This window comes from Panthera pardus, unplaced genomic scaffold (genome assembly GCF_024362965.1).
Source record: "Panthera pardus isolate Hobbes unplaced genomic scaffold, ASM2436296v1 HiC_scaffold_13, whole genome shotgun sequence".
Lineage (NCBI taxonomy): Eukaryota > Metazoa > Chordata > Mammalia > Carnivora > Felidae > Panthera > Panthera pardus.
In genome coordinates, this window is record NW_026526688.1 from 85,737,005 (window position 1) to 85,752,511 (window position 15,507).

The 15,507-nt window shown below is 35.8% G+C and overlaps 1 protein-coding gene across 1 annotated transcript in view; it reads left to right on the forward strand.

Moving 5' to 3' along the window:
• The window catches only part of CLGN (calmegin), a 57,007-nt gene that overhangs the window by 21,812 nt on the left and 19,688 nt on the right, over positions 1-15,507 (forward strand). The window contains exons 2-6 of the mRNA XM_019420056.2: positions 2,679-2,831; positions 5,381-5,454; positions 6,119-6,177; positions 10,627-10,768; positions 14,519-14,600. Coding sequence (XP_019275601.2) covers positions 2,688-2,831; positions 5,381-5,454; positions 6,119-6,177; positions 10,627-10,768; positions 14,519-14,600 — 501 coding nt within the window. The 5' untranslated portion in view covers positions 2,679-2,687. The remainder of the gene's footprint in view (positions 1-2,678; positions 2,832-5,380; positions 5,455-6,118; positions 6,178-10,626; positions 10,769-14,518; positions 14,601-15,507) is intronic.

Consider the following 15,507-nt stretch of genomic DNA (forward strand, 5'->3'; position numbering starts at 1 on the left):
TCACTGTGGGGTGGCGTGGCCTGTCTGGGCTACTTGCACACTGCTAGGCTTGTGGTGCTGGGGTGGGTAGGCAAGGTGCAGGGGGGCAGGAGGGGCAGGCTTAGCTCGATTCTCCTTAGGTGATCCACTTTAGGAGGGGCCCTGTGGCAGCGGGAGGGAGTCAGACCCGCTGCTGGAGGGGTGGCTCCACAGAACCACCGCGTTGGGTGTTTGCGAGGAGCAAGCAAGTTCCCTGGCAGGGACTGGTTCCCTTTGGGATTTTGGCTGGGGGATGGGCGAGGGAGATGGCGCTGGTGAGCGCCTTTGTTCCCCGCCAAACTGAGCTCTGTCGTCCTGGGGCTCAGCAACTCTCCCTCCCTTTGTCCTCCAGGCTTCCCACTTTCAGAGCAGAGCTGTTAACTTATGACCTCCCAGATACTAAGCAAGTCCTGCTTGCTGTCGGAACACACTTTGTCTGGCCCCTCCACTTTTGTAAGCCAGACTAGGGGTCTCTGCTTGGCCGGCGGGCCGCCCCTCCGCCCCGGCTCCCTCCCGCCAGTCCATGGAGTGCGCACCGCCTCTCCGCCCATCCTACCCTCTTCCGTGGGCCTCTCGTCTGCACTTGGCTCCGGAGACTCCGTTCTGCTAGTTTCTGGTGGTTTTCTGGGTTAGTTAGGCAGGTGTAGGTGGAATCTAAGTGATTAGCAGGATGCGCGGTGAGCCCAGCATCCTCCTAAGCCACCATCTTCCCAGCAATCCCTTCGGTTCCTTTTAGAATATGTTTATGGATCTTTTTTTGCAATCCAGGTTATAGAGCTGAGTGGATTCTCTCACATCCTCCAATAGCATTTCTCATACTTTTGGTTCAAATTCAAATCTACTAACCAGTCTTCAGTGAATGACAGGGAAAGGATGAGAAAGTAGACTTGGCTGTCTCCCAGAAAGGATCCTTCTTTCTTCTCCACCAAGATCTTGGGAAGATGGCAACAAATAGATTTTCATGGAGAAGAGATTCAGGACTTGAGGTCAGGAAGGACTATTTATGAAAGAATATGCTAGATGTTTCCAGGTAAAACATCAATAATATTCCAATTATTTCCATATACCGCAACTGGTTTATCCTTTCATCCACTGATGGACATTTAGGCTGTTTCTACCTTTTTGCTACTGTGAATAGTGCGGTAAAGGTGCGCTGCATAGGAAAGAGAATAATGTCCTGAGGCTGCTCTTCACGTGAAAGGCTCCACGAACAGGCAGCTATATTCTCACGAGATGAATTTTAGACACCTCAAATCTGCCAGAAGAAACTGCTGCACCCGAGGAAAATGAGTTGGTGCCTTTGGGTTGCTAAGGCAGGAAACTGTTTTGCCACCAGGGCAAGAATTTACTTTTAAAAAAAGTTTTCATGGGGCCCCTGAGTGGCCCAGTCAGTTAAGCGTCTGACTTTGGCTCAGGTCATGGTCTCACGGTTTGTGAGTTCGAGCCCCGCATCGGGCTCTGTGATGACAACTTGGAGCCTGGAGCCTTCTTCCTATTCTGTGTCTCCCTCTCTCTCTTCTCTTCCCCTGCTCACACGCTGTCTCTCTCTCAAAAATAAATAAAGATTACAAAAATTAAAAAAAAAAAAGCTTTCGTAATGATGGTAACTGGGGGAAAAAAGTAATAGAACTGTACTATGGATCACCTGGATCTCTGACCACCTTATAACCAAGGACTGCCACACGAGTTCAGTATCCACGTTTACTTTGTGTTTAAAAGGCCATTGGCACCAAAAAATAAAACTTGAATTTTAACGTGTTAATGAGAATAGAGCAAGACATACAAATCATGTATTTCTGCCAAAAGGCAGCCAAATTATATTTGATTTCTACTCAAGTAATGCTATAATAATGAACAGACATTTTGCAGTACTTAGAGAAATGGTTAGATTATTGAGTCATCAAAGTATTATGATAAATGTAAAAGAAGTTTATCCAATACAGTCAACCTGATTGCAGTAAGCCCATATTTATTTGTCTTTAGCTGTGATTTGATTCAGTAAAAGACTTATGTGAAATTATGATAAAAATTTTTTTCTTTAGGTTTTTGGTGTTTATATGTAAATGTACTTTGGTTTTATAATTATGAAACTTCAGTTGTATGTTTATATATACTTAAGCAAGATTGTAATAAATTTGAGAACCATGATTTTTTTTTAATGTTTACTTGTTTATTTTGAGAGAGAGAGAGAGAGAGGGAGACAGAGTGTGAGGGAGCAGGGGAGGGGCAGAGAGAGAATTCCAAGCAGGCTCCATGCTGTCAGCACAGAGCCCAATGGATCTCACAAACCTTGAGATCATGATGGGAGCCAAAATCAAGAATCAGATGCTTAATCTGCTGAGCCAGCCATGTGCCAACCCCAACCTTTTCTTTCTTTTAAAGGAGTCCACATAATATTTGAGTTTGGCAGTCACTGTTGCTTATCTCTTTAGGTTTTGTGCTCTTGGTTCTTTGTTTTTAGAGGCAGGTGTGTAGCTGTAGAATCTGTGTCCTGTAGGAGTTGAAGTTTGTATTTTATTTATTCAAAGTATAATTTAAATACCTTCATTAATGAAGCTATCCTAGAACAAAAGAGGTATTAAAGAGAAACTATTTCTTTGTAAGTGTACTTCCATATTTTTCACAACTTTTCTTTTCACCGATAACTCTTAATTTCACAGGTAATCAGTATGCATTTCCAAAGATTTTGGCTATATTTGGGTCTTCTATTCATCTCAATTAATGCAGAATTTATGGATGATGGTGGTGAGATGGAAGATTTTGATGAAAATTCAGAAGAAATTGATGTTAATGAAGGTGAACTCTCCTCAGAGGTAAGGTTACTGCAAAATGAGTTGTAAATCATTCCTTCACAGAATATAGAGGAGAGTGACCTCTAAGATTCATTTCAGTTTTAATAGTAGTCATTTTCTAAATAAATAGAAAAACACTGCTTTTTTTCTAACTATTTCTTGCTGTGTTTTAGAATGCTCATGTATTACAGAAATTTGTGCATTGCACCTAGCACAGTTTTATTACTAAGTAAATATGCAGAAGATTTTTATTATCAAAATAGGAATTTGTCACTGACTAAAGAGCGCTGAGCACTTCTATCTAAGAGAAAGGTTTTCAGTCTTATTTTGGACACTGCTGGCCCTCTTCAGATAAAAGATAAGGTAGTGTCATTTGCAGTTCTAGAGATAAAATAAGTCATTTTTCTTATTTCTCTGAAGAAAGGAGATGCTAAATAGGAGGATGAATTAGAAAGGGAGGTGGTAATGAGGTAGACATTTAATAAGGCTCACCTGCGTTTCTGGCTCATCATTGTTAAGATATGTTTTGAGGTGGTGACTAACAAGTCTGAAAAACCTTGAGGAGATTTTTGTACATCTTGTCAATCCAGAAGAACTTTAACATTGAGGAATATTCATAGATAATATTGGGACGATCAGGAAATTTTTCAGAAATATTTTTGATGGTAAGAATGCATCAATTGTATTGTGTCAGCAACTGCTTAAATATATTATTGTTATAGACTTCACCTCACTTATTTTAGAGTTTTTTATTTGCAAATGAAAGTGTTGTTTAGCTGTTTAAGGTGATTATTCTTTCTCTTTTAAATTTTAAACTCCATGAGTACATTTCTTCTAAAACCTAGTTCTGCGATCTACAGAAAGTTAAGTAATCGAAGTGCTGATGATTAATTGAGATACAGCTACTACAACAGTCTTTGGAAGTTAAAACTTGAAATGAATTGAGAGATACCTGCCATTTTAACTGTATTAGGTGATAGTTGAAAAAAATGGTTGGAAAGGGAAAGAACAACTTCTGATGCTTCTAATTTTATAGTATTATAAGCATGTAGTAAAAGTAATCTAGACACAGTAAAATGTAAATAAAGGGCAATATAAACTTCTGGTGATTTAAAGAGTGATCTAATAGAAAGAAGGCTCGTGGTACCATTGTTCATTTTGCCAGTCCATAAAAATATAGAGAACAGTAAAGTTGTAATTCAGTAAACTTCATGAAAAATTGGCAATTTCAGGGGCACCTGGGTGGCTCAGTCCATTGGGCGTCCAACTTCAGCTCAGGTCATGATCTCACATCTGTGAGTTCAAGCCCCGTGTCGGGCGCTGTGCTGACATCTTGGAGCCTGGAGCCTGCTTCGGATTCTGTGTCTCCCTCTCTCTCTGCCCCTACCCCGCTCACACTCTTTCTCTCTCTCAAAAATAAATAAACATTAAAAAAAATAAAGAAAGAAAAATTGGCAATTTTGATAGAATTTTGACCCTGTCAGTAATTATGTGGAATTGTGTTTGATTATTAATATCCACCCCCCTTAAATAGACAGGAAAAGTACTCTCAGGTTAGGGTAGAGACAGTGAATAGAGAAAGTACTTCTGAATTCTTTTACCTAAAGGCTGAAAAAAGAAATCTCGTAATCATATACATAAAATTACAGAGCTTGATTCAGAAACGACCCAGATTGATCTATTACTTTAGGCAAAATTTTATTTGTTCATCAATTCAAATTACGTTTTGATAATTTGTCAATAAATTATTTCTAATCTTTTAAATTGTTTTGCTGATATGTTCTATACAGCATAATGGTTAAGTGTATAAGCTTTGGAGCCAAACAGCCTTAGTTCACATCATGTCCCAAAACTATCTAACTGTGCCACAGTGGGCAAGTTACTTGGCCTCTGTCACGCAGTTTCATCATATGTAAAATGGGTGCAATAATACTATTTTGCTCATAGAAGTATTATGAGGATTAAAAGAGCCACCATATAACCACCACCAGTATCACTGTCATCATCATACCAGCTAACACTACAGAACACTTGAAACCATTCTTTGCAGATAATTGCTTTACAGTGCTTTCTGTATTGAATCTTTCTCTTCTCTGGGTTCCTAATCTCTCAAAATGGTATCTTCATCCTCTATCATGTAACAGTGAAATTTAAGAGTTGATATTAAACTTGTCTACATGCTTACCAAGTTTTTCATCTTACATGCGTTAGACCATGCTCTGTCCTCTGTCTTTGATGATTTATATTCCCAAATGTTGTCACCTGTTAGAATCCTTTCAAGGCCATGCCAGCTGTGTCATGAGGCTTTCTCTAGAACTTTTTCCCATCCTTCCTGTGTTGGAAGGACTCAGTGTATTCTTTATTTGCATTTACAGTATTTTTCTCATCATTGTATCTTTTACATTCTCTTGTACCTTATCACACTAGGATACAAAGTTTTGAGGTCATGTCACCTTTTATCTGTTTTACCTATATGTGCATTGCATATTAGGTTCTTAACTAGTGAGATTATTTAATTAAAGTATTTGTGAAGATGAATAACTTTAGATTTTAAAAAATCTATTTTCTAGATTAAATATAAGACACCTCAACCTATAGGAGAAGTATATTTTACAGAAACTTTTGATAGTGGAAGGTTGGCTGGGTGAGTATTCATTCAAGAGAATGTTTTCTTTGATTTAATTAGCATTTTCAAAGTTATTGGCCTATTAAAATTGCCTCTACTACAGAACTATAAAAAATTTTTAAGTATTCTATTTGGCACTGTAAACCAGTACCATTTTTGTTATTGATAGAAATGTTTAACTTGGAGAGTTACTCATTTATACAAAGAAAATATGCAAATGAATTACAAATATAAAGGAAAAAAATTATACCATTTCTTCATTCCTAAGGACTGATATTAATGATAAACTTCAGATGACAAATTCAAATTATTGTCCCATCCTAAATATTGCTAAAAAAGTAAATGCCACTATTTATTGATTTTTATATGCCAGACACTGTCCCAAGTAGGTAGGTCAGTACTATATTTATCTCCATAGCTTTATCGCCTTACAGGTGAGGAAACTGAGGCTTAGTTTATCTGATGTGTGATCATACAGCTAGTAAATTGTGGATTCCAAATGTGTTTGGACTCTAGCCTTGTGAGATTATGTATGGGCATCCTTATTTAGCCTCTAAGCATTTAGTTTTTAATGAGAAGTGACTATTGGGTAATCTTTTGTTGTGTTTCTAGTATATGTTGTGTCTATAAATTGCTGGCTTTACTTTTAATGATACGTATTTGCTTTCATCTTTATTTATAGGTGGGTCTTATCAAAAGCTAAGAAAGATGATACAGATGAGGAGATTTCCATATATGATGGTAAAATATTTATTTAAATATTCAATATAACCAGTATGATCCAGAGTTCACTACCTTTTAAAATTATATTTCTATTATATATATATAATATATATAATATATGAGGTCTGGGGCTCCGTCATGTTTCCACAATAGAATGTTCAGCCTTATATCTCCTTTCTGATATTTCTGGAGGTCTCTGGGTGACCCATACTTAAGCCACCATCTGGTTTCCTGACTCGAAAGAGTTGAATTTTTACTCCAGTGCAGTTAGTCACTGCATTTCCTGCAGCAGTATTTCCCAGGCTACTGCTGTTCTGTGGTGGTTCAACTCCAGCATGGGCACACCTAGATCAGGTTGTAAGTCAGGGCAAGATCCTCTTAGCAAGTGTGAAACAGGGTAATTAATGAGAGCTACTAGTTACGTGGCTACTCCTGGAGCCCATATCTCTAGGCCTTAATGTCTACTTTCGTTGGTTGATAGGATTATCTTCAAGCTTAGCCATAGAAAAAAAAATGTCCTATATGCAGGGGTCATCTTTTCTTCCCTAATAGGATGACAAAAGAACTTCTTTTTCCTTTTAGTCTAAAATCAGCCTCTTCCTTGGTTGTATGCTAAAGCAAGATCAGCCTCTTCTCATAGTGACTGGTAGTGGGAGTTCTCTTTCTCTCAGGGGACCTCATACCCATAAGGGTATGACCTCACACTCAGACTCCAACAGGCAGATACATGAGAACAGTAACAAAACAGATAATAGCTTGTGTTGGATGTCAGCTGTCTAATTCCTTTTCATAGTTTGTTTTAATGTGAGATGAAAATCATGCCTGCATGTCTTTCTTTGCAGTGTTCTCCATCCTCAGAACTCCTCTGGGTTTTTTTGTGTTTATATTCTCCAAAAAGAACTCTGCCATATGCACAGATCAAGCAATATTGCATTCAGTCCAAATCCATTTAGAGAAAAGAATAATTTCACCCAAAGAAGCAGGAAGTCTGCAGATGTGTAACATGACCTAAAATATGCCCGCAGAGATACACATTATCAAACAGAATGTTTGGCTTAAAACACCTAGGTTTAGGGGCACCTGGCTGGCTCAGTCAGTAGAGCATGCAACTCTTGATCTCAGAGCTGTATGTTTGAGCCCCATGTTGAGTGTAGAGATTACTTAAAAAAAAAAAAATCTTAAAAAAAAACTATGTTTAGACTACTTTCCAGTTTTTTTCAAGAACTTTGGGTAGATAATTGTTTCACATTTGTATTTTAGTTTCCTAAAATTAAGATATACTCTATCTTACAAGTGAGTTTAAATCTCTGTTTCTTGATGGACAAAAGTGTCTTTTAACATTTAAATGAATCTTTTCTTTAGCTTAAAATTAAAATCAAACAAGGAAGCAAACAAACAAACAAAAAAACCAAGCTTCTTAGCACTGAAGTTTGGTCTGTAGTCTCATTAAACATAAATATCCATGAAAATAATTTTCTCACATATTAGATTTAGTATAGTTTTTGAATGATTTTTACCAGTGTCTTAAAAGCAACTTTGAAAAATATGGAATCAAAGTTCTAGATGCTAAAAATGGTGTTTTGGATATTGATAGTAGCAGTGTTGTTTATAAATTGGTTAGTGGAGGGGCACCTGGGTGGCTCAGTCAGTTAAGCATCTGACTTCAGCTCAGGTCATGATCTCACAGTCCATGGATTCAAGCCCTGCAATGGACTCTGTGCTGACATTCGGAGCCTGGGACCTGTTTCAGATTCTGTGTCTCCCTTTCTCTCTCTGCCCCTTCCCTGCTCATGCTCTGTCTCTCTCTCTCAAAAATAAATAAACATTAAAAAAAAAAAAGTGGTAGTTGAGATTAATATTATGTTCTTTTGCAAGAGAATTTATTATTCACAATAGTTAATGACAGCTTCTGTCAAGTGCCACTTGAATAAAGCTCATTCTGAGCTTTTCAGGAGTAAGCAGATCTGTGAAACATGTGCTGGGATGTAGAGTTTGCATTTGGAGTAGACCTATTTACATTTTTAGATTAAGTTATTAATAAAAGTACAAATGTTTAATAAATACCAGTTCTTTAAGTGACCAACTTTCAGGATATAAAAGCTGTGAATTCCTTTTTAAAGAAAAATGTTTGTTTATTTATTTTGAGAGAGACAGAGAAGGTGCACGCCCCTACATGAACTGGGAGGGACAAAGAGAATCCCAAGCAGGAACCAAACTACGGTATCATGACCTGAGCTAAAATCAAGAATCTGACACTTAACCAACTGAGCCACCCAGATGCCCCTTAAACTGTGTGAATTCTTTTTAAAATTTTATTTATATCAGAATATATATTCACTGGTATTGTCTAGAATTTGGCTAAGTGATAAATTAATAGCAAGTTATTATTTATTTGGAATTGGAAAAACCTCTTGTCATTGGGCAATAATTACCCTGTCACAAGTTTTCTAAAATTAAAGCACTAGATGGTACCTTTTTCATAGCTGATAAATATATGTGCATAATTGCAAAAAAAAAAAAGACAAGATAGTTTAAAAAATTCTTTGCTATAAATATCCTGAAAATCCTAAAGATGAAGTTGTTATTCCTTAAAAGAAGACCTTTGATTTTGGTCAGGTTAGTAGTGATAATACAATTTATCATCAATGTGAGAGAATAAATATCAAATGAATTCATCTTTTTTAGAAAGGTATAGTGTAACCAAATGAGGGAGAGAAAAGGAAAAGAAACCTATGAAATGGATTTTATAAAACTCAATAAATTCTGCACAGTGATAGACAGACCAAAAATTATTTCTCTCTGATTCATGATTGTTCAGGTTCCTGCACTATTGTTTTGTTTTGTTTTTTGTTTTAGAAAGGAAAACAAGTAGGGGCGCCTGGGTGGCGCAGTCGGTTAAGTGTCCGACTTCAGCCAGGTCACGATCTCGCGGTCCGTGAGTTCGAGCCCCGCGTCAGGCTCTGGGCTGATGGCTCGGAGCCTGGAGCCTGTTTCCGATTCTGTGTCTCCCTCTCTCTCTGCCCCTCCCCCCTTCATGCTCTGTCTCTCTCTGTCCCAAAAATAAATAAAAAACGTTGAAAAAAAAATTTAAAAAAAAAAAAAAAAAGAAAGGAAAACAAGTAATATAAAGAGCATTTATGATTCATAAGTGCCTGTTAATAAATATTCCAAGTTGGTATAATGCTGAAAAATAGCTAGTTTTTGCTAAATTGAGTTTCATTGGGAATTGACAGTACCTATAATTTTCAAAGCTAGAACATTTTATACAAATTAATAGAAGTTGGTTATTTTCTATTCTAAAGAGAAAAAAGGAGAAAAGTCCAACATGCAACTTTTGGGCTACCGGCAACCCATGGAACTTTACAACGTTTGTAGCCCCAAATGTAATTCCAGGAGCTGTCTGATCTTAAACATGGAAAATCCCAGCCCAGAGAGGAGCGAATGCAACTTTGCCATTATTATAGCTTAGTGCTTATCCAGTGCTTGCTACTTTCTTGGCCAAAAGTTCTGAGAGCTAATTGACCTAGCCTGAGAACAGTGACCTTAATTTGTGTTTATTGGGCATACAGTTTTCAAAATAAAATTTAAATCCCCACAGTACCTTTTGCAAAGTAAAGAAAGCAGCTGATGAGTATCATATATTGCAAAACAGACCGACGCAAACTGCTTATTTTGTGTTAAGGAAACTCTTTATCTCCTATGTAATTTTAAAATATATCATTTTAGGGGTGCCTGGGTGGCTCAAATCGGTTAAACGTCTGTCCAGCTCTTGGTTTTGGCTCAGATCATGATCTCGTAGTTCATGGGTTCCAGCCCTGTGTCAGGCTCTGTGCTGACAGTGCAGAGCCTGCTTAGGATTCTTTCTCTCTCTCTGTCGCTGCTCCTGCCTCTCTCGTGCTGTCTCTGTCTCTCTCAAAATAAATAAATAAACTTAAAAAAATAAAAATAAAATTTATCATTTTAAAAATACAGCATTTGATGGGGTGCCTAGGTGGCTGCGTCGGGTAAGCGTCTGACTTGGGCTCAGGTCATGATCTCACAATCTGTGATTCTAGTCCTCTGACATCTCAGAGCCTGGAGCCTGCTTCAGATCCTGTGTCTCCCTCTCTCTCTCTGCCCGTCCCCTGTTCACGCTCTGTCTCTGTCTCAAGAATAAATAAACATTAAAAAAAAAAAATACAGTATTGCTAGATCATGCTACAAACCACATTTTGTAATTTCATTGATTAAAAAGTCAGAGAAATACAATCTAATTTTAGCTAAGAAAATGAAACTATTCTCTACTAAGATAAAAAAAAAGAGTGGGCATGCATACAATTGCAGATATTATTTCCTGTTTTTCAAATTTTGTTCTATTTTTCGCAAATCAGCCTTCATAAAAAAATCTTACTAGTCACCACTGCTGATAAATAATTTATAAGTCATTGTTTTTGGTTTTCATTTAATCTACTTTGCTTTATATTTTAGGAAGATGGGAAATAGAAGAATTGAAAGAAAACCGAATACCTGGTGACAGAGGGCTGGTGTTGAAATCTCAAGCAAAGCATCATGCGATATCTGCGACATTAGCAAAACCCTTCATTTTTGCTGATAAACCTTTGATTGTTCAGTAAGTTTTATTATGTTTTACAGTACTTTCTCTGAAATGTATGTTAGTTTTGTATAATTTGGCTTCTGAATATAGCTATGAAGGGTATAAAATGGGTATAAAAGTCCAGATTTCCTTTTCAGTTTCACTTACTTAAATACAGAAGGCATAAATACGCACAGGCACTCTGAGGTTTTGAGTAAAAGGAAGGTTAATTTAAAAGTTTTATAATATGTACTGTAATATAAAAAATTCTGCCACCGTAGACCGTATAATACATACTAAAATCACCATTTTTATTTTAGCTCTTTTCTTAAAATTACTTACTGTTAAGATATTAATCTCAGTATATTCAGAATAGAACCATAAATATTGCTGCTAAACCAGTGATAAGATTCAAAGGAAACAAATTTATTTTTAAAAAGATACACATATATGGATCAGTGTCTTCTAAGCATCGACCCCTTGTAAGCATTTTTTAATGGCTATTTTTATTTTTGAGCAAGAACAGAGCTATGAATGGGGGAAGGATAGAGAGAGGGGGGACACAGAATCCAAAGCAGGCTCCAGGCTCTGAGCTGTCAGCACAGAGCCTGATGCGGGGCTCGAACTCATAAACTGAGATCGTGACCTGAGCTGAAGTCAGACACTCAACCCACTGAGCCACCCAGGCGCCCCAGCATAGACCCCTTTTAAAGGGCACATGTTTTCACAATCCTTCACTCCCCCATAGTGTGACATAAATTAGTTTTATTATGATGTTGCTTACATGTACACTGTCAGGTATAAATTCCTCAAGTTTCACCTATATAAAACTGATACAAAACAAAATCCACTTACACGAATACAATTACAAAGTCAAAAAATTCAAATTAAAAGCAAAGAAAAGGAAATGTATAAATGTTATTTTCTACCTTATGTTAGAAGATTTGGCTACCCAGAGTTAATTACAACACAAAGAAGTATCATTAACTATGAAGTTTATCACTCTAGAACCCCTTCAGTATTTTTGTTAACATGTTTAACATGTTCTCCACATAGTATAAAATGCCATTCTGTGTTTTAGAAAATTTTTAAAACATGGCATTTGGCATCATTGGCTTAATTTTTCACTTGTGTTGTCTTGACTTAGCTGCATTGTCATGTCAATAAATTTAAATTTTTGAATAATGTCAAAGAGCATATGATTATTATTTTAGCAAATTAAAAATATTTTTACAGTTACTTATTGGAACTAATATTTGAGCTTGATATTATTTATCATTATTCAGGGTTTGGTTTTTCCTTTTTCTTAAAGTTTGAAAGTAATCCTATTCTGTTGAAACTTAGGTGAATATAATATCACTTTCTATTTTGACCCTTTGTGGCTTAAATGAAAAGATCAAGGGAAATAATATAGAATTTAATATTTTCAGAGTAAAATGAATCAAATATAGTATTTTCAGAAAGTATAAATCACCACTAGGCAAGTAAGCAAAAGTAGAAGCAAAGATTAGGTAATAAGTCTAGAAGAAATATTAAAGTAATTGTGAAATTATATCCTCAAAAAGGAAGAAGGGGGCCAAGAATTGAATAGCAGTCTTTGATACGCTTACAAACAATTTGGAGAAGGAGAGTGAATGTCTTCTCTTAATACTGATGAAATGGGACAAATAAAGAAATTTTATATTAACTACTATAAATACTGTGGATTTATAATATAACTTTGCTCAAAACCTTTTCCCAAATTGTGTACAATTTGTGTAATATGCGTTATGTGGTCATATAAGTTTTAGAAACTAAGAATATCCTAACTTTTGACATAAGGAAGCATATTTGCTTGCCCGTTAAAGGTTTTGAAAACTTCTACATGTAAAAACCTTTTTCTAACTTTAATACTTTGTTTTCCAGACATACTTGACTACAGAATTCTTTCCCCCTAATGATAATTACTGTTTCATAAGACGGTATGGGAAATGATACTCTAAAAGAGAATCAGGTTGCCATATACTCTAATATATCCTCATTTTTCCTGTGATTAAACGATAACAGCCGTCAAGCTATATGATACACATTTCACTCATCTCTAATCCATTGTGAATTATTTATAATCTGCACAAGTTAATGATTTGAAAACTCTGAAAGTTTGCAGTGTAAGAAATAGATGTAACAATGGGTCTAGACATAATACAACAACAAAACTATATTATATTTATAGAGACACTTTACAGAATTGTTTTTTTTCAGTTCTTACCTTCTCACAGAACCCTTTGTACTTAGATCACCTATAATAAAAGTATCTTTTTATTTTACCTAAAATAGTTAATATTTACCTTTAATTCACACCATGGACCATTTCTTTTACTTTATAATCTTTAAAAACCTGTTCCATGAGAAAAAAAATCTCTTTTTCAGCTACTGCTTAAAATAAATATAAGGGCAAGGTTTGAGGAAAACAGATTGTCCTTTATTTAAAAAATGAAAAAGAACAAAACAGACCCTTTCTTCTGGTCATAACAGAAGCTAACATTTTGGACATCTGGCCTTTGCTGTACATGGTATTATTTAATCATCACTGTCCTTTGAGGTCTGTGAGCTTGAATAACTTGCCTTTCCTAGGTGTCACTAGAGTAAGTGGCAGAATCAGGAATAAATCTCAGGTCTTTCTGGCTCCAAATTACATGCTTGTAACCACTGTTGTAGACTTCTTGAGAAACAAAGCAGAGTGGAAATTAGTGGGGAAAGATCACCATAATCTGGCAACTCAGAGTCACTTAAAGTTTTACTATATTTCCTTTGTTCTTTTCGGTGCAAAATATATACACTAATTGGGTTCAAACTGTCAAAAGTTTCGTATGCTTTTTTTTTTTTTTAACTTTTGTGTCACTAAAGTTTTTTTAGAAACAAATGAAACTACAGTCCTTTCTTAAAATTATCACTGGTTTCTGTTACTTCTCTAGTTCTCACTTCTTTTTCTTTTAATTCATCAAGCCAAATCACAACCATTTTGGTTTTTACTGTTTTTCACTGTGAGGGCCATTTCATTGATCATTTCACATGTAATTCATTACTTTACCAAAAATCTCTCCTAAATACTGCTCGATATGCCTACATCTTTGCCTAAGAAAGATTATTTTCTTTAAAAAAACAAAATAACAAAAAACTCTTGCTGGAAATGACACGGTGTTGCAAATCCATGAAAAGGCTCTCTTGTCGGTTCATTCTTCCAGTTGTTTTTCTGCATTTCCTGGCCATTGAGGTGTGAAGTACTCCAGGTTATTGACTGAGATTATGAAATCTCTTTGCTGGATGTATTTAATTAAATGTATGAGCTATTTAACATGTAGGCGTAGTTGAACTACAATACAAATTAGTGAACTGGGTATTTAAGATCTATCAGCAATTTCTTAGAAATCTATTGCTGTAGCTATCGTCCTCAGTTTTTGTTTTTTAGTTTATAAAGATATATGTATAGTGTACACCTTATCTGACTTTGAAGTTTCCTGTTCTAGTTTTAAAGTATCTTATTCTTAATTCAGCAGTTTTGATGGAAAAAATTATGGCAACAAGTTGGCTGACTTTTCTGATTATAATCATTCTATTAATATTTTAAGAATGTGCATAGAAAAAGCATGTCTGCTTATTCCCTACACGTTGTGGATATGCTTTATTTGAGCTTCTGGTAATGTAAAACATTTATGTTTAAATGAATTGAGAATAATACATTCGGTTTGAAGAGCGATTAGTAATTTTTTATTTATCAGCAGTATGATTCTTTTTCCCTTCATTTAGATATGAAGTAAATTTTCAAGATGGTATTGATTGTGGAGGTGCATACATTAAACTCCTAGCAGACACTGATGGTTTGAATCTGGTATGATATTTTAATGTTTAAGAAAACCGTATTAAAGTTTATAATATTTTTAAGAAGCAATTGATAAAGCTGAAATTTTTATTTTAACTGAAATTGAAAAGAACCTTAAAAATCTTTGTCCAAATGAGTCTGTATAGTTTTCAGAGTGCGCCTTCCAGTTTCATATGCAGCTATGTTACTTGATGGCATCAGTTTTGTAATCTTTAGCAAAATAATAGTTTGCTGTGTCTATAAGTAAAAAAATAACATGGTGCTTATAAATGTCATGGAAAGATCAGCTTAGAGTTATTTTCTTTACAAATTAAGAATCATAAGTTTGTTCAGAGAAGTAAAATAACGGAGCAAAGCAGTAAAACGAAATGGTCAAACCACCAAATATAAAAGGTGGGCCAGTTCAGGAGTTGGCAGTCCCCAAAAATAACAGGTTAAAAATATTTTCATAATGAAGCAAGTGTATTAGAACTGTTTTGAAGGTTGGAGGCGTTTCTTGTAGCATTCTCCTATAGGGGGCTGTATTAGGGCTTCTGCGTATAATGGACATAAGATAAATGAGGCATCAATGAGATATTTGTCAGAATGCATGGCTATGCCGAGGCCGTGAAACATATTAGAGTTAGGTAAAGGGGAGGCCGTTTGTAGTATATGTTGAAGGTTTTGGGTATTGAAAGGTGACTGTCACTCAAAGCTATAATGACATAATGAAATTAAGTGCCAGGTATTTTTCTAAGCACTTTACCTGATTAACTCAGTAAGTCCTCAGAGAAACCTTTAAGGTAGGTACTATTATTATCTCCATACTTGAGAGGTGATGAAACAGGACTATAGCAAAACCAAGAAATTTGTTCAGGGCCATATACAGCTGGTTAAGTGGCAGTGGTAGCATTTGTATCCCATTATCTGACAACGG